Below are 24,748 nucleotides of genomic sequence, written 5' to 3' on the forward strand. Positions count from 1 at the left end.
TTCCTAAAAAGATGCTAGTAACATAAAGATAGCATCTGATGTGATCAGAATTCTGAAGTAAGCTTGCAGATGACGGTAAAACTTGAAATTCATTAAATCAACAATTACACCCCCAACATAAGTTCTCAGCAAATATATATTAAGGGAATAAAAAAAGCATCCAAACAATCCTTAGGAGAATATTATTTTATTTACCACAAAGAAAGGTCAGACAATTTTAAAATTAAAGTTAACTAATAATAAAGGTAAGTGATTTTCATTGGATATAATTAAGCAGGGTTTAAAATTTCTGCCATAGGCTGGAGCCATGGCTCAGAGGTAGAGCAGAGCTTAGCATACACAAGGTCCTGCGTTATATCCAGGAACCAAAAACTTTTTAAAAGTCTATCTATAAAACTAGTTGTAAAATTATGCAAATTACATCATTGCAATGCATTATCTTAAAAAACTCTATTTGTAGTAGTATACTATGGTATTCTATGTACACAATGATAGTATAGTGATATAGTACCACAGTATCCCATGCAGTACAATACATTAATTTGAATACACACAGACACAGACACCTTTTTCCAGTGCTGGGGATGGATCCCAGGGCCACGCACCCTCTGGGCAAGCACTCTGCCACTGAGCTCTACCCCAGCCCTGTAATATTTTTACAAGGATTAGCAGGTATCATCTGAATTCAGACTTTCCCTGAATTCAACATCCAGGTCACATGAGGCGATGCTCCCTGTGGCTTATCACATATGACCTGCTTCCCAACCTTAACACCACAGGACTCCACCATTTCTTTTTTCCGTTTTGTGTGTGGTGCTGGAAAATGAACTCAGAGTCTCCGACATGCCAAGCAATCATCTCATTTTTTTAAACTTAACAAAACTGATGGTTTCTGCCATTTCATTTAAAATGTAAATTAAAATATCATGACTAAAACATATCAAAGCAATAATACAAATTATTCCTCTCTTCTGAAACTACACACACTCTCTGTCGTCCACACCCTCTCCCAACCCTCACCTGAGAAGTCACATCTGGAACCCAAGCATCAAGGAACAAGGTTTTCCTCTTTTCCCCTTTATCTTCAAAGAGTTGCTTATTAAAGAATTAAAAACACAGGCCTATCCTCCTCTGATGTCTTTTAGATGAGGAGGAAAATCCCCCACATCAATTTAAAAACTTATCTTCTTAAAAGTAAGGGTGTACGTAACCAGGACCAGAAAGAGCCGTGTCTGTGTGATGGATCGTGAACTTAATCTTTCCAGGGTTCCCAAACTTCCATGGTGGCCAGAGTTTGCGGATGATAAATTATGTATTCTGCATGGAAGGGCCAGAACTTTAAAGAAACTAAGGATTTTACTTCTGTAAGACTCTCCTCCTGAATTGTACCTCCTAAACGGCATTTCTGTCCAGGTACAAACCAAAACAAATGTCTATTTTCTGTTTTTAACCTCTAAGTCTCTCTTACCCTACTCCTTCGTCTCCCCCCCACACACCCACATGTACACATGCACACACACACACATGCCCAACTGCATAGCCTTTCTAAATTTTAAATATAAAAAAAGAAGCACAAAGTTGTCAAAAGAGACCTTAAAACCTCAGTAAGTTTAAGAGGGGTAAGGGTGGTTACCTTAAAAGGTTCTGGTCCAACCCTCTTCTTTCACAGATAAGAATACTGACATCCAGGAAATTGAAAAGTCCCTTTTCCTAGGACCTCTGACGAGTTGGAAACAGAGAAGGTTAAAACTAAGATCTCTAGATTCCTGACATAAAGCCGCTACTGCCTCTGTTGCACGCTGCTGCAGGCTTTCAATTAGCTACTTCAAACCAAAGCCTCTACACCAAAAAAATACACAAATAAACCAAAGATACACTTTACAAATTCTAAGATTATGAAAAGTTAAGAAAATTTAGTGTTATAAGAGGAACCGTTCCTTTCATCGTAAGAATTCTAAAGCTTATTTAAATAGATCTTGACAACGAACCAAGCTAAAGAGTTAATATTTGTGGAAAACACAAAATATACTGACTTTATTTGGTCAGTATCAACTCTTACCCTGCAACAATATTTATAATGAACATATTGTATTCCATAGAGCAGATTGACATATTTTTTCCACACCAAATTTCCTGGTGAAAACATTTCGTTCTTCTGAATAAACACAAATAAAATAAAATTTCAAACCTGTAAAGAAGACAATGATATCGAAAATACTGGGACAAGAAAACTAACAACCCAAACTAGAAAAGTGCTATAACAAAACAGACTGTCCCTTCCTCAATGCCCAAAGGAAGAATCAGGCAAAGAATCATACATCTGGAGTCCAAAGATCAGAACTGTTCCCTGGGGAAATGGATAATTCTAGAGTCAAGGCAAGTGAGCCTGGGGTATGCAGGAAGATGATGCTATTTTTTTGGAGATGTTTATGTACTTTCGTGGAGATACACTGTGAAAAGATCAAGGTATCAGGGTAGTCATTTCTTTAATATCCATTTAAAATCTTTTCATTTCATGTTATTGGGACAGTTAACTTGTCACCAAGCACGACTCTATTTAAAACTCTTTGTGGCCTATATGGGTTAATTCTGTTTAAAATATGTGTTAATTCTGTTTAAAAAAAAATAAAGCTTCATAAAGCTGTTTCTATTCAACATATAAACCAACTGTAACACACAGACCTTTAGCAATAACAGGCCAAGAATTTCAGGATAGACTATAAAATCATGTAATCTGAAAGCAGTGTTTTATTATGAAAGAGTGCTTGAGTTGCTTGTAAAGCTAAACTAATTAAAAGATATATAAATGTTCTTGAAAAGAAAAAAACAACTAAAGGGGGGCTGGGCTGGGGCTGGGGCTCAGTGGTAGAGCGCCTGCCTGGCATGTGTGAGGCCCTGGATATGATTCTCAGCACCACATATAAATAAATGAATAAAATAAAGGTCTATCAACATCTAAAAAAAAAAAAAAAAAAAAAAAAAAAACTAAACTAAAGGGTGGGAGATGGCAAATGGATAGAGGGTCCAAACTGCAAGAGCTATCAGAGCCAAAGCCAGAACATTTTTTTATAAATAAATAATACAGCTGAAAGCATAAAGTGAATGTACATGAATTCATATTGATATAAGCAAGAGATTAAATAAATACACAAGGGAGAAGGGACAAATCTTCCTTACAGAAGAATTTCAAATACTACAGATACCCCCACTCTAGAGAGTGAAGCTGAATCCACTCCTTGAATACGGCTGTTCTCAGGAACAACACCCAAGAAGTGTCCGTGTTAAGAGAAAAATCGTCATTTCATGATGAGCACACCTGGCAAACACGACCTGAGCGCACAGTGCCGGTACCACCACCAGATGTCAGTGGCTCTCACACACTGCCGTGACATGATCAGGGGTACTTTCTCTGGGAGAGACTTCTCCAAAACCATGAGACTGGCCTATGGGGAAAATACTAAACCAAGTGACACTCTACAAAGTACTGGCCAGTACTCTTCAAAACTGCCATGATATAAAAAACAAAGGATTGAGAAGCTGTCACAGACCTAAGCAGACTCACGGTTAGTATCGTACACCAAGCCTCATTTCTTTTTTCTTTCCTTCTTTCTTTTTTGGTTGCAGATGGACATGATACCTTTATTTTACTTATTCATTTTATGTGGTGCTGAGGATCGAATCCAGTACCTCACATGTGTGAGGCAAGCGCTCTACCACTGAGCCACGACCCCAACCCAAGGCTTATTTCTTACTGCTGACAAAAGTACCACATATTAACATTAGGGAAAACAGGGGGTACACACGTGGAAATTCTCTGTATTATCTTCACAACTCTCGTGGCAGAAACATAAACATTTATTTTACAAAAACACGAGACCTGGAGCCCTACTTCTATGATGTCAAGTGTCATGACCTTGATTAAGCAAGTCAGGTTACTTGAGTTTTCCCTGTGTACTGGTGAGCATTCCTCACAGTGCTGCTGTGAAGATCCAATGGAATGTGAACGTGTTTATAAACTGCAGACCCAACTGCAGGCATCAGAGAACAAGGGGAGAACTGAAGTCAAACTCCTCAGGGTCAAAGCAGATGAGCGACTACTGGAGGAATATGATAGATATTGCTGCCATTTGCAATGTCTACTTGAGCAAAGTTTCTTGTCAATGTTGATGATTGTGAATCTGAAGGAAGCAAAAGCAATCAGGAATTTTGCAGCCAATTCAAGAATAAAAATCTAATACACATATAGGTATTAAAAAAAAAAAAAAAAAAAGATGAGCCCCTACCACTTCAATACTTTTCAGTATAGTTGAGCACCAGTCAAGACAGTAAATGCATCTCATCACTATCTAGAGACTTCCTCCACCAACCCATGGGTTCAGATGAACAAAATAAAATTCCTGTTGATCCACTGATACTACAGTAATTTGTTTAAAACATTCACAATTAACAAGCAAGTGTAAAGTACAGGTTCCTTAACTCCGGGAGACAAAAAAGAATATGTGCATCTAACTGGACTGAGTTATCTGGTAACAACCGCCACACTCTGATTCTCTATACCCAGAGTCACCCACCTCAAAAATCAACAGTGCATTTCACAGTGAGTACGTAATAACTGCTTACGGAATGCAACAGGACTTTTGGGGACACTTTTTAAATTTATGTTTACAGGAGCAAGTGGGTAATATTAGTGAACTCTGTAACTTCAGTCTTTCCCATCTCAGTGCCTTACTTTCTCTATCTGCACAATGATGGGACTGAAGTATAAAAATCTCCAGTCCCTCCTGGTTCTATTAAAGTTTAAAGTTAGGCATTACGGTTATTTTTTCAAACCATGCTGTGTTGACAATAACAAATCTAAATAATGTATTATGCATCCTATTAAACATACATATTTATATCAGAAACAAAAGATTCTGAATCGAAGAACAGTTCCTAATTGATGCTTTCTGACACTTTGCAAAGACTTTCTTGGGTCAATGATGACCTACTCTTTCATGTACCACGTTCAGAGAACCTTAAGAAAGTCAATTATCTGAACTAAGAAGAGGCAAAAATTTAATTTTGGAGTTTCCTCAGGATCATAAAATACCATGTCAGTGGGAGAAGCCGAGCTAAAGCAAAGGGGACAGAGAAGAAACAGGGAAGGGCGACAAGACTCTACTTGAGGGGATGAATCCTACTGGATGTGACAGATCCCTGCTTGTTGGAGGCTGCCTGGCGCTCAACAGTAAGGTTTTGCAAGTATCAACATTTAATCCCAGGCATTAAAGATGACAAACCATTGTGATTCAAAGACTCGGAAACCTGTTTTCTTAAACTCACTTCCCTTAGACACCAACTGGGAGACTGGGGAGAGATAGGCAGAAAAGCTCCCAGTTACTCCAAATCAACCCAGCCAGAACCATGAGCTCAAGAGATCAAAGAGAAATGTAAGGAAGCTGGGTGCGGTGGCACTAGCCTGTAATCCCAGCAGCTGGAGAGGCTGAGGCAGGAGGAAGGCAGGTTCAAAGCCAGCCTCAGAAAAAACAAGGCACTAAGCAACTCAGTGAGACTCTGTCTCTAAATAAAAAACAAAATAGGGCTGGGGATGTGGCTCAGTGGTCGAGTGCCCCTGAGTTCAATCCCTGGTACTCCCCACCCCCACCCCGCAAAAATAAAAAAAGAGAGAGAGAGAAATGTAAGACAGTTTTTTCCCCCAGAATTTTCAATCTAGGTAGGAAAACTAAGAATGGCTATATTGTGGCACAGTATCTGCTGGTCACAGAGCTACAGGGTAAGTGGGGTGACCAGGATGGAAGGAGGATGCGCTCTGAAAAGCAGGACAGCAGTCACATCCAGAGGGAGGAACCCAGTTGCGGAAGACCTTCCGAAGGCTCTGGATTGGATTCCCACAGGAAAAAAACAAGCAGGGCTGGGAGCAGGAGAAGGACATGGCTTCCCTCTCCTAAGTCATTTGCTCCCTAAGGAAGAGGGATGAGATTTTATGGAAACCGTTCATTCACCGGGTCATCCCTGTGCCTGCAACACCCTGGGAAGGACGACCAAGGAACGAAAGCAGTGCTGTGGCAGTCTGTGTCCCCCGCATAGGCAGGATGCCTATGGGCTCCTGGAGTCAGCCGCTGGCAGCCGGTGAGCAGTGGGGAGGGTGCAGGACTAGGGTCCAGGGAGAGCCGGTGAGCAGTGGGGAGGGTGCAGGACTAGGGTCCAGGGAGAGCCGGTGAGCAGTGGGGAGGGTGCAGGACTAGGGTCCAGGGAGAGCGGAAGAGGGTCAACACCCCCCCACACACAATAGGAAGCCAGCCCCCAACACCACATGCCTCTCCCTGGGAGGACATCAGCACCTGATCCAGAACCACAGAGTCATTAGTATGACCCAGCTCACAACTAATACACCCTTTAGCAGCCCAAAGGCCACTTCAGAGAGAAGGAACCAGGCTGCACAGGATGTTTGGAGAACTAAAATGTACAAGATCAAAGGTGTATGACAGGGGTTAGGAACATAGCTCAGTTGGCAGAGTGTTTGCCTAGCATGCACAAGGCCTTGGGTTCAATCCCCAGCACCAAAAAAAAAAAAAAAGTGTATGATAAAAGGAGAGGCAGATGGGAACAGAGGACCTCCTCAGCTAAAGGAAAGGATGGGCAGAAACGGACAAAATGTATGTGATAGAACCAAGAGTAGCAGCCTCCAGAGCCCAGTAGCCTTTCAGGGGCCACTGCAGCCCTCTGGCCTTGGGGCCTTTCTGGAGCAGCTGTGTCTTGTTTGTTTTGGTCCTAGGGATGGAACCCGGGGTCTCAGGGGCTAAGCACCTGCTCTACTGGCGAGCTGCACAACCAGCCCCAGGTACCTTCCGAACCACACTGCAGGCCAAGCAGAAGGTGGGGGCACTCCAACACCGTATCAGTCCCGGTAGGTTCAGAGCCAAAGACAACTTACTTTAAAAACGGCTTTGATTTAGCTAAAATTCCTACACACACCACACACACTACTGAACAGTAACAATGCCCATTAGACTTGAAATTGAAAAAGCAAGAAGACGCCTGTCCCCTGCAACAGCAGGCACCACCAGCCCATTTTTGCCACCGGATTTCTGCATCTCCTTTCCTTCAGTCTGAAAGGATCACTCCACAGGCTGCAAATTAGTGCAGCCACTCTGGAAAGTAGTGTGGAGATTCCTTTGAAAACTTGGAATGGACCCATTATCTGACCCAGCTATCCCACTCCTCGGCCTATACCCAAAGGACTTAAAATCAGCATACTACAGAGATACAGCCACATCAATGTTCACAGCTGCTCAATTCACGATAGAGCTGTGAACCAGCCTAGATGTGGAACCACCTAGATGTCCTTCAATTGATGAATGGATAAAGAAACTGTGGTATATATATACAATGGAATATTACTCAGCTATAAAGAATAATAAAATTATGGCATTTGCAGGCAAATGGATGAAATTGGAGAATATCATGCTAAGTGAGATAAGCCAATCTCAAAAAAAACAAAGGACGGGTGGGAGGGAGGCAAGAATGGAGGAAGGAGGGACTGTATAGAGGGAAAAGAGGGGTGAGGGGGTGGGGAATAACAGAACGAATCCAACACCATTACCCGATGTAAATGTATGATTACGCAAATGGTATGCTGTTACTCCCTGTACAAACAGAAACAACACGTATCCCATTTGTTTACAATAAAAATAAATTAAAAAAAAAAAAAAGATCACCCCACAGATCCTGTCTGGTTTGCTCCCTCCCTTCTTAGGGTTCTCCCTGCAAAACTCATGACAACACACCGCTTGGGTTCTCCCCATGATCAGTACCATCTGATGGACTTTAAAGGGTTTTAATTGTTCATTTTCTCTCACTAAACAACAAGCAACATGGCCTAAAACAGATCCTAACACACAGAAGGACACAAATAAATATTAAATCAAGGCAATATGAATGTATGATTTCAGTAAACCACTGGTAACAACCAAAATAAACTAAAATGTAAAAGATCAAACTTTATCAAGCAAATTTAGAGAAATAAGAACCACAACTGTAATGGGATATGGAAAGATGTTCAAAAGTAACCATCTTCTTTCATTAAAAAGGCATCTTAGGTGGAGTTGTGGCACAGCGGGGGAGCACTTGCTAGCATGTGTGACGCCCTGGGTTCAAGTCTCAGCACTGCATATAAATAAATAAAATAAAGGTCCATCGACAACTAAAAAAAAAGGCATCCTTTTAAAAAACATACAATGCAATATTAATTTTTAGTCACCATTCTGTGCAATCAGTCACTACAGCTTACTCCCTTATTTAGTTAAAATTCTGTACCCTTTGAACAACTGTCTTCCCTCTCGTCCCTCCCCCTCCCCTTTCCTCTGGTAATCACATTCATACTCTCTACTTCCATGACTTCAAGTTTTCTAGATTCCACATATAACTGAAATCACGCATTTATCTTTCTGGCTGGCTAATTTCACTTCGCATCACGTCTTCCAGCCAGATCCATGTGTGCTGTCACAGGTGACAGACTTCCCTTCTTAAGGCTTATTCCACCACACGTGCACTTGCCGCCTTCTTTGTTCACTCCTGCGACTGGACACTTCGATGTCCCTACTCGCCTCAGCTACTGAGAGCGCGCTGCAGCGAGCACGGGGGCAGCTCTCTTCAGAGTGTGCGTTTCAGTTCCTCCGGAGAGCAACCCAGCAGGGGGACTGCGGAATCATATGGCAATTCAATTTTCAGTTTTCTGAGGAACCTCCATAAAAATTATTATTGTCCATAAAGGCTGTATTAATTTATATTCTGACCAAGGAAGATTTTCCATGAGACAAGTACCTATGTGGAATAGATCCAAGAGGAAAATAAAAAAAATCCACAGCACACACAGCCACAGCCATGAGCCTGAGAGGTTCTGCCTGCAACTGTGCTGTCAGACAGCCAGCATCCGCACCTGGACACATCACAGGTTAGTCCCCTTGTGCTGCCAGTGAAACCCTCGAGGCCACTCACTGAAACATGCATCTCTGCACCCCTGGTTTCTAACACAGTGCCCAGCAAACAAGCCATTTGACACATATTCAAATGTATGAATGACCAATTGTGCAAACATAATGTTAAGAGAATTTTTACTTAACCTATGATTACATGTATTAAAGACTAGCAATCAGAAGAAATGAATTCTGATCCATATGCCTGCTGCTATGAATTCTTTTATTTTATTTATTAATTTACTTATTTGTACTGGGGATTGAACCCAGAGGCACTTTACCACCAAGCCACATCCCCAGCCCTTTTTGTAAATTTTGAGACAGACTTGCTAAGTTGCCTAACCCAGCCTCAAACTTGCTTCTGCCTGCCTCAGTCTCCCAAATATCTGTGATCACAGGTCTGTGCCACCATGCCCAATTCATTTGGCTTTTTACTAGTCCCAAACAGGCCCTGCTATTCATTTCCCATTTAAAAGCTGAAAACCTTAACTGGGGTCCACAGATGGAAAACAGAACTTGAGGTAACAGCACTTAGTAGATAGATCAGCTGCTAGTCTTTATGATTTGGAACATTAATAAAGGAACATTAATAATTATATCATCATATTTAAAAATAATTTGAAAACTTTCTATATACTAGTTTGTTTTATAATCCTGTGTATGTTCGTAAATGTATTTTAAAATATTTTGTGACATGTCAATTAAAGATTTTGCCAACTTTGCCAATGCAACTATGGAATGACAACAGCTGAGTTCTAGAGACAACCAAAGGACACTTTCCATGAGACCTAAGAATCCTGACAAGATGAAACCAGTTGATAAAGTGCTCATCGTGGGAGTCCTGGGCAAGCATGCCTACCTCTTAAAAGCAAAACAGCCAGGCAGGGCAAGGCCTGAGCTGGACATACAAGATGTCTGACAGGTAAACATCAAAGGGAGCAGAGGGAAGGTAGCATTATTCCAAAACGAAACTTTAAAATAAAATCATCCAGGGCTGAAGTTGCAGCTCAGTGGCAGAGTGCTTGCATAGCATGTGTTAGGCACTGGGTTCGATCCTCACCATCACATAAAAATAAATAAATAAAACGAAGGCATGGTATCCATCTATAACTAAAAACAAATTTTTTTAAATAAATAAAATAAAATTATCCAAGAGGGCTAAGGAAGCATTCACAAAACAACCTAAAGGTGGGGAAGAAATTAAGAAAATCCCTCCCAGGAATTTAATAACCAGATTTGATTTGATTTGATTTATTTTAAGAGATGCAAAAGCAAAGTCATGTAACTGAAAGTTGTCAGAATTAAAACGGAGCCACTTTTGATTCTTTTGTGAAGCCCAGCACCACAAAAAGAAAAGTAAATAAATAATACTTCTATTCGGAAGTTGGGTCTTTGCAGATATAAGCAAGTCAACGAGATAACACTGGATGAGGGTGATCCTTAATCCACAGAATGGCATCTTTATAAGAAAAGGGAATTTTGGACAGATTCACACAGAGGGAAGACAGCAATGTGAAGGTGATACAAGATAAAGAGTTTTCTGGACATAAGTTAATCCATGGGGATTGAATGCAGGGACTCACACCTGCTAAGCATGTACTCCACACGTGAACTATACGCCAAGCCCAACGGATAGTCAACAGAAGTTGAGAGAACACTTCTGTCCCACTGGACTGTAAGCTCTTCAAGGAAGGACACTGCGTCTTACTGTCTCTACACTCCCAGGAACTAGCGCTGAACTCAACTTGCTGTAAGCCCTATAGCTTAAATGTCAAAGTGGAGTAACCAAGAATGGCTTTTTAAAGCAGCAATCATCTATAGGGAAAATCTGACCCATATACGTAAAGATTTAAGAGATGCAAAAGCAAAGTCATGTAACTGAAAGTTGTCAGAATCAAAACGGAGCCACTTTTGTCAAACCCAAAACAAAATGAAGCCAGGAGGTAGAAGGAGGAGCTTCCCGACACTCACACCTCTAGGAACAACTATCATGGTTACTTTGCACAAAAGCCACTGCAGCCGTACACAAAAAAATACTTCCATGAGAACATCTGGCCAGTAACTGCCTACTCAATCTTGATGCCACCATTGTTATTGATTCTTGCCAATAACAACTGTTTCCAAACAACTTATACAGCCTTCCTCATTTAATGTTTAAAAACCCCATCTTCCTTTGCACCACTAGATAGGACTGTCCAAGTATGCACATTCTGGGTAATAATCCCCTTCTTATTCCTGAATAAACTCACTGTTTCTTTACAAAGTCTCTCTTGTTATTTTAAGTTGAAATAACAATTCAGCAAAAAAATTAAGCAATGTCTGAGAATGAAGAATTAAGATAGGGAACACCAATGCTCTATTGTTAAGGGGAGGGGTGGGGGCACCAGGGATTCCATTGGGGGTCACAGGCAACATTTATGTTATCCTGTATGTCTGAAATACTTTGCACTGTTTTTTTTAATTTTAGGGAAAAAAAATGAATAAGCATAATGTTAGTAAATGTTTCTTCAATAAAACTCAGTTCTTGTCAGGCACAAGAGGTAAGAGGGAGGCTGAGGCAAAAGGATCCCAAGTTCAAGGTCAGCCTAGGCAACTCAGTGAGACTGTCTCAAAATATTTTTTTTTAAAAGAACTGGAGATGTAGCTCAGCAGTAGGTACTTGCCTAGCATACATGAGACTATGGGTTTCAGCCCCAGCACCACAAAAAGAAAAGTAAATAAATAATACTTCTATTTGGAAGTTGGGTCTTTGCAGGTATAAGCAAGTCAACGAGATAACACTGGATGAGGGTGATCCTTAATCCACAGAATGGCATCTTTATAAGAAAAGGGAATTTTGGACAGATTCACACAGAGGGAAGACAGCAATGTGAAGGCGATACAAGATAAAGAGTTTTCTGGCCATAAGTTAAGGCATACCAGCAGTCACCAGAAGCCAGAAGAGCCAAGGATTCTTTCTTAGAGTCTTTGAAAGGATCATGACCCTGCCAGCACCCTGACTTCAGACTTCTGGCCTCCAGAACTGTGAGAAAATGAATTTCTGCTGTATTAAAACATCAGGATTAAGCCAGTTGTGGTGGTGCATGTCTGTAATCCCAACAGCTCAGGGGGTAAGGATTCCAAGTTTGAGGTGATTCTCAGAAACTTAGGCCCTAAGTAACCTAGCAAGACCCTGTCTCAAAATTAAAAAATGAAAAGGGCTGGGGATATGGCTCAATGTTTAAGCACCTCTTAGTTTTACCCCCAGTACCAAAACATGAAAGAAAGACATCGGGTTCGTGGTCCCTGTAGGGCAGCCCTGGGAAATGACACAGAAGCCAAGAGCACGCCAAGATGCTAGGTCTGCACAGGGGAGAACCACCTTGTGTGACCCCCTACAACTGCCCAATCCTTGTTACTTGCAACTGAAAGGACCCTGACTAAGGCTTTCGGATAAGGGACTCCTTACCATGTTTCTGCTAGAAAGCACTTCTAAAATAAGAAAAAAGAAAAAACAATCACTTATCTACAATATTACCACCCTAATGGCACCTGATCTCTTCATTCGAGGCAAGGGCTCTAACACTGAGACACTCACAATCCTGAGCCAGATCTCTTCTGATCGCCCAAGCTAAAAGCAGGAGGGAAGAAGCACTTCTTGACCCTATACAGCACAAGCCTCTCCTTCACATTCAGTGGATGATAAATCTTGTCATGGGTCCTTTAACTTCTAACAACAGAAAACAAGCATAAGCAATCATCTTCCTCATGGTACATAACCTTGCAGTTTTTAATGGACAGCTATCAGATTTTCTTAAAATTTCTTTAAGATATACATGCCCATGCTGTTTTGCTATTTTCTGTTATGAGTCATTTCTTAATTCAACCCAATGCATTATGATTTAATAAACTGCATGCCAGGCACTGGTGACACAACAGTGAACAGAATGGGAACAAGTCCCTGCCCCATGGAGCTTACTCTCCAATGGGTGACGCAGATGAAACAGAACACACAGTCACACACCTGCAATGTCCGCTGGCAGTGAGAGTTGAAGAGGATCCATGTCAGAGGTGGCAAGTGCAGTCAGTGGCCAAGGACCAAGGACATCTCACTGAGGAAGTGACACTTGAGTAACACCTTAAGTGCTGCGTTTCTAGAGCATGTGCACTCTAAGCAAAGAAACAGTGAATGCAAAGGCCCCAGATGGGTCCTGCCTGGAATGTTCCAGGACTGAAGAAAGTCGGCATGCCTGAGCAGAGGAAATGGGGGAGCAATGGAAAAGGGGTCACACCTCAGGGCTGGTCACACACAGCCCTGGGGCATGTTGGGGGCTCTGACTTTTTTTTTTTTTTTTTTTAATTAAAATATTTTTTATTTTTACAGATACATTTTGATTCATTGTACACAAATGGGGTGCAGCTTTTCATTTCTATTGTTGTACACAATGTATATTCACGCCATTCATGTAATCATACATATATAGAGAGTAATACTGTCTGTTGGGGGCTCTGACTTTTGTCTGAGGGAGGGAGCAAATGGAGGGTTCTGAAGACAGATGACATAACCTGCCTTGTGTTGGGTTTCTTTTTTTTTACTTGTTTATTTAATAAATCATGAAAATTTGTTTATCCATCCTGCCAAAGCGTAGCTAATAATAGCTACCTGTTTGTAATTATGAATGATGGTGATAACGTGAGAAACATAATCAGGACTTCACAGCACTGAGATGTACTGCCGAGAGCCAACCGCTGAGAGGATGGTCAAGTGTTTGCTAGTTTGTGACAACATAATAAACCTGCTGTAAGAAACAGCACTGCTGTTACGCAACACTGCACTGTGCAACGGTGGCCCCGGTGGCTCTGCAGTGAGAGTGCAGCCAGCAGGCCAGCATGGGCCTGGAGAAAGCACACAGGAGGCAGCGCCAGCAGCAGGCCAGAGATGCTGGTGCCTCGGACCTTGGAGGCGCAGGGGGCAAGAGCAGAGGCTGAGAATCTGGTCTAGCTCTAGTGTGCGGACAGGCTGGGAGTAGGGGGTAAAGAAGCTGTACCCCACAGGCCAAGTCCACTCACTGCCTGCCTCTGTGAGTTTTTTATTGTAACACAGTCACGCTTGTGTATGTACTTCCTGGCTATGACTGCTTTTGTGCTAAGGGGACACAGATGAATAGCTCTTACCTTGTAGTCTGCAAAACAAAAAATATTGACTGTCTGGCCCTGTACAGAAGGCATGCCAATCTCTAATCTAGCATATAAGATAAAATCAGAAGTGATGATGTTTCTGGCTTTAGCAACTGGAAAAAAATGAGTTATCCCTTGATAGGGGATCCTGGAAGAAGATATGAGGAACTATCGAAACTTCATTTTGGAGGTGTCAACTAGGAGGTGCTTATCAAGACATACAAGAAGTCAAACAGGTCATTGGATTATAAATGTTAGATGCAAGAATCACGTCTGAGCTGGAGATACAAACTTAGGAATCATCAAATTAGAGGTAGTAATTAAAGCCAGGAAACCAATTGAAATCAATAAGAAAAACACAGATAAAAAGAACAAGATTTTAAATATTGAGCTCTGGCATCGTCTCATTTAGACTCAGGGAAATGAAAAAGAACCATACAAAAAACTAAGAGGAGCAGATAAGAGACAGGATGAATACCAGGAGAAAGTGTGGTAATTCTGAAAACCAGAAGAAAAAAGCATTTCAAAGCAGAGATGGTAATAGCTGTGTCAAAAGAGGCTGAAAGATCAGACTAGACAGTGACTCAGAGCAAACCACGAGAGGCCTCCCCACCTGGGGTTGATTCTGCAAAGGCTGCAAGGACAGAAGGAGGAGACTCAGAGGATTGGAGACTCATTTCAAAACTTTCTGGGTGCAGAGCTGAATGAAGATACGAGGTGGAAGCTGGCAGGGAAAATGAGAATAAGAGAGTTCCTTTCTAAAATGCCCACAAGAGAAGTAACAGCATACACACAGACTACTACAAAAATCCCCTGAAGATGGAAGAAGTGATGAGGCAGGATGGAGAAGGGAACAACTAGAACCATGGACTGAGTAGGTGAGAGGGGATATGATACAGGACCCAGCTTCGATGGCACAGAGGCAGTGAGTTCATCCTAAGAAAAACTAGGCACACACAGATGTAGGCAGCTGGATGAAATGGTGATGCAGGTTCTCTCCTGACTGCATCCACTTTCTCAATGAAACAGGATGCCTGAGAGAGTGTGCATGCAGAATACTGTGTTACAATTGAAGGATAAGGTATAACATCCATGAGCAGAATGGGAAGTGAACTCGGAAATATGCTATAACTGCCTGACAGTATTATGAGTTTGTGATCATGAATTTGTCTTGTTCCAATGCACGAGACAGAGGACAGGACAGGAATGAACTTAATCAGAACTGCGATTTAACAAAGCAAGAAAGATAAAGTGAGCCAGGTGTGCTGGCGCACTCCTATAATCCCAGCTATTTGGGAGGCCAAGGAAGATGGATCACAAGTTCAAGGGCAGCCTAGGCAACCTAGTCAGGCTTCGTCTCAAAATAGAATCTTTAATAAAGGACTGGGATGTAGCTCAGTGGAAGAGAGATTGCCTAACATGCTTGAGGTCCTGGGTTCAATCTCAGTATCACCAAAGAAAGAAAGGAAAGGTAAAGTAAGAGAAAGGCACTCTCCTGTACAAATTGTAGAACAGCAGGAATGGCCTGATTATAGTGAGACAAATAGAACAATTGTTAGCACTTTTTCCAAAGAAAAGATAAAGTCACCACTGGAACCCTGAAATCTTCAGCCCTACTGAAAGACCATCACAGCTTTGCAAAGTTATAAAGATGAAACATTTTAGACAAAGGTATTCATTACTAATTTTGATGTTTTGGCCTGAATGTCCCTCTTTTTTTTTTTTTTTTTTTTGGTACCAGGGATTGAACCCAGGGGTACTTAACCACTGAGCCACATCCACCAGCCCTTTTCTATATTTTATTTAGAGACAGGGTCTCGCTGAGTTGCTAAGTACCTCACTAAGTTTCTGAGACCGGCTTTAAACTCAAGATCCTCCTGCCTTAGCCTCCTAAGTCACTAGGATTATAGGTGTGCACCACGCACTCAGCCCTGAATGTCCCTCTTCTATAATTAATAGAATTAAGGATAAGAATTTTTCTGAAAAAATGGAGAGGAAATACACTGATATCTAATGAATTATAGCAACCAAAATACTTTTTTAAAATATATTTTTTATTTGTCAATGGATCTTTTATTTTATTTATTTATATGTGGTGCTGAGTATCGAACGAAGGCCTCACACATCCAGGCAAGCACACTACTACTGAGCCACAACTCCAGCCCCCTGAAACACTTTTAATTGACAAATAATCCTAGATCAAGAAGACAGATTATCTGGAAGGCTGGCAAAGGCAGAGTACATGAAGTATTCGTGGAACTAATAGTCATAGATCAAATTATTAGATATAATGATCCATACAATTCTCTTAGGACCTACTTTCTAACAGTTTAATTAATAATAAATCAGCAATCATAATAATTATTATAATGACACATTTTGTTTGATAGAAAAGTTCACAGAGCTGAGCCTGGTGATACACACCTATAATCCCAGTGACTTAGCAGGCTGAGGCAGGAGGATCACAAGTTCAAAGTCAGTCTGAGCAACTTATGAGAGATCCTCAGTAATTTATCAAGTCCCTCAGCAACGTAGCAAGACCCTATCTCCAGCTAAAAAAATTAAAAGGGCTGGGATATGGCTCGTGGTAGAACACCCCTGGGTTCAATCCCCAGTACAAAAAAAAAAAAAAAAAAAAAAAAAAAAAAAAAGAAAGAAAGAAAAGGTCACATGGAAAAAATATTTTTGAAATACACAGTATAAGTCAATATCATTATTTTTCCAAGAGTCCCAGATATCAACTATCACCTTGTTTATTTTAAAGAAATAAATCTTGAATATAAATACTTGTCAATGAGGTAGTTATCCAATATCACATCAGGTGACGTTTTTTGTTTTGTTTTGCTTGCAGTACTAAGAATGGAATCCAGGAACCTGCACATGCTAAGTAAATGCTCTATCACTGAGCTTTACCTCCCGTCCCAGGAGAAACTTTATACCCTTGAAAATTTAGAGAAAAATTTCTGTGCCAATGCAGCATGAAGGAAATTTGTCATTTGACCATTAAGTCAATTTTGCATTTTTGGATTATTTTCTCTTAATAGATGGGGGTGTAGCTCTGTGGTAGAGGCTGTGCTTATCATACCCAAGACCCTGGGAAGAGAGGAAGGGAGGGAAGATAGGAGAGAGGGAAAAAGGAAAGCATCAACAAATTCATAAAATCAGCAGAATCAATTCAGTCTTAAATCACCTTGCCGGCAGAGAAGAAACCTGAGCCTGTTTGATAAAAGGAAGATAAGAGGTATGGCAAAGGAAATCCACCATTTCGACAGATCATCACCAAAATGAGCAGGTAGTAACAAAACACACTGCAAAGATCTTTATCCACTACTGCTTGCTGTCATTGTGGTGGAAACCTCCTGACCATTGGCTTAGCAGAAAGCTAGATCAGAAGTACAGGCTTCCCGGGTAGGAAGCTGCGGCTTACCTGCTGCACCTATTGGGGAGGTAGCTGGGGTCATGTTGTGGACATTGAGACCAAGACTCTGGGAGGGGCCTGGGGCTGACGCTGCTATCGGGGGCCCTGGAGGGTTCTCCCTCTGGGGAGAGGTAAGCGGGGTGCTCGGCTGGGAGGTCTGTCCACCAGCAAGTCGTGCCAGGCGCCGCCGTCGGATCTACAACAGGAGGGGAGAGAGGGCATTGCATGACTCAACAGCAGAAACACTGCACCTGAGCATAACTGCATCCCCGCTGCTGACGACATCAAGGACCACAGCAGAGCCACGTGGGCCTTGAAACGAAGCACTCATCTGAGAGAGCAACTCAGCAAACCAGCTTTCTTAAAAACCACCATCTCACTTTTTGAAAACCACCTTAATCACCTTACCATCTGTTTATTGTACCACCCTGACTAAATTTACAATAAGCAAATTACCCTTCTACACACCAAAGCCTGTTATTTTAATTTACTAATTTTTTTTTTTTGCCATGATGGGGATTGAACCCCCAGCCTCATGCATGCTAGGCAAGCTCTCTACCACTTAGTTACACTCCCAGCAAGCCATTTTAAGTAAATACTAACACTTGATCACTTAAAATAAGATTTAAAACAGTCAATTTAATTCAATGAGAGAAAGATATGTTACACTAAGACAAATTTTAACAAGTTTCAGGAGTAAATGATCATTGTTTTTACTTGATTGCAATGAAAATATAATCTGCCACTTCTGCCTCTCAATACTCCAGAGTTATCAAGTGATTACAAATATGTACCACAAAAATCACATATCACGAAAATGTTTTCATCGCATTTTCATAATCATTAATTCCTAACCACTCAAACAGCTCACTTACTACCTGCTGCTATGGGCATAAGGATACAAAGTGACCAGAGGCAGCTCGGTGTAAGAAGGCATCAGAAAGAAGGAAAGCGGCCAGGCTTGACAGCTCCTCCACTAGGAATACGGAAGAATGAAAGTTCACTACGGCAAACGCTCACAGGGAAGGAGCCTCGTCTGAGCTAGGAGCCCAGCAGTCAATCTAACACTGCAGAAAATCTGCTCCTCCTATCATTTTCAGACAAGAACACTGAACATTCAGCAGTCCCTCCCCGTGCCTCTGCTGCAAACACACCTCAAGGAACTTGTGTGAACCCCCTGAAGTTGTTTGGTTGGTTGCTGTGTATACTTAGATTATATAAATCCCTGGAAGAAAAGAGTAGGTCTTATTTAATGAACACTTCTGTGGCACTCACTACCTTCTAGTGTGGTTCTCAGCACTTATGAATTTTTATCTACTTAATTCTCAAAACCTATTGAGACAGGTGCTTGTATTGCGCCCACTTTATCTAGGAGCAAACTGAGGCACAGAAACCCTGTGTGCACTGGCTACACTGCTGACTACCAAGTGGCAGAGCTAGCACTTGTTCTCATGCAATCTGACTCTAGTCTGTGATCTCATCTACACCAACAGTTTAGGGTCTCCACGGGTCCCCAACTCTTCCAGAAGGTCTCTGAGGCCAAAACTATTTTTATAAAAATACCACTCCCATTCTCTTAACAAGTGTCCAGTGGAGTTTTCCAGATGTGATTTTGTAACAGATTCAATACTGAAGTTTATATGAGAATCCAGCTGTCTTCTATTGACTGACATTAAAGACTTGCAAAAGTAAAAACGTCACAACACTCAACAAATTTGTTATACAAAATGCATTTTCATTGAAAACATTATGCTAACATGATTTTTTAAGAATTAATAAATATTTCTTAAACCTCTTAGTTTTCCTTTCTGGCATGACATGACCCACCCACACGAAAGCTATTTGGGATCCTCATTAATTTGCGTATAAAGGAGCCCACCAGACCACCTGTTTCATTCATCTTCACCTCCTCGGAGTCCAGCACAGCACCTGGTCCCTAACAGGTACTTGATGACTGCTGACCTGAACTGAACAGAGCAGGGAGAAAGCAGAGGTCATCACAAATCACCAAAGGAGAACTGATACTGGGATGAAAAAAATTACTGAAAAATACTAGAAGTATATCTCTCATGAAAGAACAGGTATAGAGAGCAGGGATCCACCTTTTCCAGCCCATTACTCCAGCCAGAGACCCACCTGCGCCCTCCCCCTACCCCTCATCTCCTCAAACACTGCCAATTTATCACCAAGTCCTGTCACTCTTTCATGAATCCACTTCTCCCAGCCTCTCGGTCTCACCCTACCCAAGTCACCATCCTCTCCCATCAGGGCCTCTGCAAAAGCTTTGCAACAAATCTGTCCACATCCACTGTGACCTGGGGGGGTGGGGGGGAGCCAGCCTCAGCAATGGCGACGCACTAAGCAATTCAGTGAGACCCTGTCTCTAAATAAAATACGAATGAGGGCTGGGGATGTGGCTCAGTGGTTGAGTGCCCCTGAGTCCAATCCCCAGTACCCCCATAAATAAATAAATACTAAAATCACCATGGGATTCAGCAATTCCATCTTAGTAGATACCCAAAAGAACTGAGAGCAAAGACTCAAAGAAAAAATTCTGCACTGTATTGCATCAACAATTGAACAAATAAGTAAATGTCATACAGAATTGAGAGAGAGAGAGAGAGAGAGTGTGTGTGTGTGTGTGTGTGTGTGTGTGTTAGTGCATATACACACAGAGTTAGGTTTTTTCATTGTTTTTAGGTACCCGGATTGAAATCAGGGTCTGAGACATGCTTGGCAGGTGTTCTACCACTGACTGACATCCCCAGCCCTACCAGGATATATGTTATTTAGCCTTAAAAAGAAAGGAAACTAACACGTCCTATAACACAAATCCTTGAGGACAGTCAATAAAAGACCGATTAATTCCCCGTTTGTAAAGTTTCTGGAGTAGTCAAAATCACAATGTAGAATGTTAGCTGCCAGGGAAGGAAGTGAGGGAGGAACAGAGAGTTACTGTTTGCTGAGAACAAGCTTCAGTTGCACAAGATGAAAAGTCCAGGAGATGGATGGTGGGGACCACTGTGTTAACAGGGTGAGCATCCTCAATGTGGCTGACATGTACACTTAGAAGTGGTTAACGTAGTAGATTTTATGTTAATCTTCATTTCACAATTTTTAAAAATGCAAAAAGTTTGAGATTGGACTCAGTTACAATGCTGTCCATTGCAAAATCATCCTCCTTAGCAGGCACCAACCAAAGGAACTGGAGAGGTTAGCAAGGAGAAGGCTCAAAAAAACTACAATGTAAACAGCAAAGCCACTTAGAGGAAACTTGAATGGAATTGAGGCTGAAACATAAGCATTACATCTTACCCTATCTGCTTGTCTGAACATCAACAGGCAGGTACCTTTTTATGTGAAATCTGAAACATGTAACTTTCTGCTTTGCACTTAGTATCCAACGCAAAGTTGTCTAAGAAGACTCTTGGGAACACTCTAGACTCTAAGGAAACACTTTTCTGAAAAAGGATTGAACTCAGGGACACTCCACCACTGAGCCACTCTAGCCTTATCCTGTATTTTATTTAGAGACAGCGTCTCACTGAGTTGCTTAGTACCTTGCTTTTGCTGAGGCTGGCTTTGAACTTGCAATTCTCCTGCCTCAGTCTCCTGAGTCACTGCGGTTATAGGTGTGTGCCTCCACAAGTGGCCTGAAATGTAATTTTAAACTCCAGAGATTACATCTTAATTGGCTGATATGGATAAGTATATTCAAAATGAGGGTCTTATCTTCTAACACACAAACTGCCTATTTCTCAGGCAGAAGGTGCTCACAATCTGTTTCTTTTCTCTCTGGCCAAAGGCAAAATAATTTTTTCAATATCTGAAATACCTCTGAAATTGACATATATCTGATTTATGACTGATGGTGTCCTATATCACTGTCTGTGAGTGAAAACATACAAAGTCTAGTATCAAACCCATAACAATGAGGTCCTGTTCAGCTGGGGTCAAGAGGACAATAACAGTGAAATGTACACACATACACACACACACACACACACACACACACACACGGTGCTAGGTGGTCACAAGGGCCACTGGGAAAAGTAAAGCACAGAAGGACAGAGGAGCCTGCGCCACACTCTCACATAAAGTGGATGGAAGAACTTTCTGGGGCACCTGAAAGTCCCTGAAGGAGGAGGAAGCACCGTGCAGCTGAGCAGGAGGCGTGCTGGACGTGTGCTCGGCAGGCTCAGGGCTAGCAAGAGGGGGGTCTGTGTCAGAATGTGCAAGAGGGCAGCAACGGAGGAGGCCAGAGGCGAGAAGGGGTCAGACCACATGGAGGCGGGTGAGAGCACTGGCTCTGGGACCCCCCCACCGAGTTCGATCAGAAAAATGTTGTTACCTGACTTACATTTTTAAATTACTATTCTGGCCTCTCGGCAGAACCAACTGTAGAGAACCAAGACCGTGGACAAGAGTACCTCCTAGGGAGCAGAGTGGGGAAAGGAAGCTGGACCGCAGCGGGCCTGGGCGGGAGCACGAGGGCTGGTAAGTGGTCCATCTGGGGTCTGCTGCCACATGAGAGCTCAAGCTCTCCGTCTGCTGCTGCTGCTGGACAGATGGGGAAGGAGAGGGATAAAAGTGAACACCACGTCTCGGGCCCAAGCAACTAAGCAGATCCGCTTTCTGAGGAGAAGACAATGAGAATGGGGGGGAACCAAAATGCTTTTATTAAACACGCAGATGGAGGGCCAAGTAGATGCAGGATGTGCAGGTCAGAGGGACACCTGGAGACCTGCCAACCCAAGAAGGCATTTAAACCATGAGATCCAGGAGACCACATAAGCAGAGAGTGTGTGTGGGTAGAGATGAAGATTCTGAGGACGACACCCACTGGGGACGCCTCCAGTTGGAGGTGGATGGGAAACCAATAAGACCAAGGACGTGGTGTCAAGAGACCTCTAGGCTAGTCCTCCAGGAGAACTGAGGCCAGCATTGCAAAAAAAGAGCGAGTCACTGATTCTGCTGATAGGTCTGGTAACATGAAGACTGAGAGCTGACGCTGGGTCAGGCAACTCGGCATCGGCAAGAACCTGGGCAAGAACTACTCTGATGGAATGAGGTGGATGAGGTTTGAATGGAGAGGGTCTAAGAATGGGAAGGAAAAAAGTGGAGCAGGTAGTACAGACATCTGAGGATCCTTTGCCACAAAAAAGGAGTAGATAAACAGGACTGGGGGGAGCAGGTGAGGAAAGCAGGGAGTAAGAGGTTTTGCTAGTTTGTTGTGTGGTGCTGCAGATCAAACCCAGGGCAGCACCACACAACAAAATCCATGGACACTCAAGTCCCTTACATAAAGTGATGTAGTACTGGCATAAAACCTACACACATCCTCTCATATTCTTCAAATCATTTCCAGATTACTTATAATATCTAACACAATGTAAAGACCATGTAAAAAGTTGTTGTAGTACCCTGTTTAGGGATTGACAAAGAAAAAAATCTATATGTGTGAAGTACAGAGGAGATCTACCCCAATAATTTAATCCATGGTTCGCTGTACCGCTGATCTGTGGACACAGAGGGCTGAATCAGTAAGTAAAAGTACTTTAAGAACTATGGGTGACACTCTTTAACAAAGAATATTTAGTTATTTAAACAGTTTCTGGGCAGTTAATAGTGTGAACTAGATCATTTTGTATTGACTGAAAAATAAAACTTCGGGCTTGGGGCTGGGGCTCAGTGGTACTTTGCTAGCATGTGTGAGGCACTGGGTGAAGGGGCTGGAGTTGTGGCTCAGTGGTAGAGCACTTGCCTGGCATGTGTGAGGCCCTGGGTTCAATACTCAGCACCACATATAAATAAATAAAATGAAAGACCCATTGACAACTAAACATTTATATATTTAAAAAACAAACAAACAAACAACTATGGGTGAAGCTGCCAGGCATGGTGGTGCTGGCTATAAACCCAGCAACCCAGGAGGCTGAGGCACAATGATTCCAAGTTCAAGGTCAGTCTCAGCAATTTAGCAAGACATTGACTCAAAATAATAAATAAAGAGGGCTGGATATATAGCTCAGTGGTAAGCCTCCCCTGGGTTGGATCCCCAGTACTTCAATAATAACAACAATAATTATGGGTGAAGATAAATTAATTGTGGTACACTGCTACACTGGAATCTACAGAATAATCAAATGGAGTAAGCGGTGGTCTACACAACAATGTGGAAGATTCTCACAAGCAACCTGGAGCAAAAGTTAGATATAAAGAAGTATAGATTACTGCTTCTATGTATATAAAGTTCAAAAACAATAAAACCATAACATTACTTAGAATGATGGTAATCCTTGGGGGGAAGAGGTGGGGTACATAGGAAGAAGACTTGGAAAGGCACAAGAGAGGACCCGTGGGGCTTTAAAAAAAAAAAATCTAGATGCTAATTTCACAGGTACATCCAGGCTGAGAAAATGTACTGGGTGCAGGTAATAACTTCATGAATATTTATCCTGTTCTTTGTAAGTTATATTAAAAATAGGCTTTTGTTGCACAAGACCCTGGGTTCAATTCCCAACACCAAAATAAAAAAAAAAAAAGGCTTTTGTATGTTTCAAATAGAATATAACTTTAAAGAATTAATCCTACTTATCCTTCGAAACCCACTGAAAATACCATTCTTGGAGAATTCTATGATCTTTCAGATTTACTGAGAATTAAATAAAAATATCATATGTAAACACTGCACTTATGACCTAATACTGAAATCAAAAAGATAGTATTTTAACTTTTAAAAACTGTTTGGTGTATACTTCAATACAGAAAGCCTATGAGGAAACCATTTAAGTTCTCACGGGAAACCATGTTGGGATTTGCTTCACAGTTCAGTTTACCTTAAAGGCAGCTGGACTTAGGGGTTCGTGCTTGATTTCAAATCCAAATCCAACCTGTACTACTCTCTGCCTACGCAGGCTCAAGAGATATCACTTAACCTCTGAACTTCAGTCTCCACACCTTTACAATGGGATCAAAGACGAAGCAGTGAGAAAACCTCATAGAGTTGTGAGCAAGCCACCACCCTTGTCCCTTCCCTAGTTTACTTTTCTCCTTGGCTTGTTTCCTCTGCGACATAAACTTATTGGAATACTGCTTAGTCACTGCACTCATACTCCAAGTTTCTTTTCTCTTTGCCATGGCTTGTTTCTTCTGCTGTGCTAGCTGACCATATCCCCCCCCTACCTCCAATGCAAGG

The 24,748-nt window shown here is 41.9% G+C and overlaps 1 protein-coding gene across 4 annotated transcripts in view; it reads right to left on the minus strand.

Annotated features, from left to right (window-relative positions):
• The window catches only part of Ube4b (ubiquitination factor E4B), a 119,427-nt gene that overhangs the window by 72,091 nt on the left and 22,588 nt on the right, over nucleotides 1–24,748 (minus strand). For 3 of the 4 annotated variants that reach the window (XM_047558020.1, XM_047558029.1, XM_047558048.1), the window contains exon 2: nucleotides 17,560–17,746. The exons of the other annotated variant lie outside the window; for it this stretch is intronic. In XM_047558020.1, coding sequence (XP_047413976.1) covers nucleotides 17,560–17,746 — 187 coding nt within the window. The remainder of the gene's footprint in view (nucleotides 1–17,559; nucleotides 17,747–24,748) is intronic. 4 annotated transcript variants of the gene reach the window in all.

This window comes from Sciurus carolinensis, chromosome 1, assembly GCF_902686445.1.
Source record: "Sciurus carolinensis chromosome 1, mSciCar1.2, whole genome shotgun sequence".
Lineage (NCBI taxonomy): Eukaryota > Metazoa > Chordata > Mammalia > Rodentia > Sciuridae > Sciurus > Sciurus carolinensis.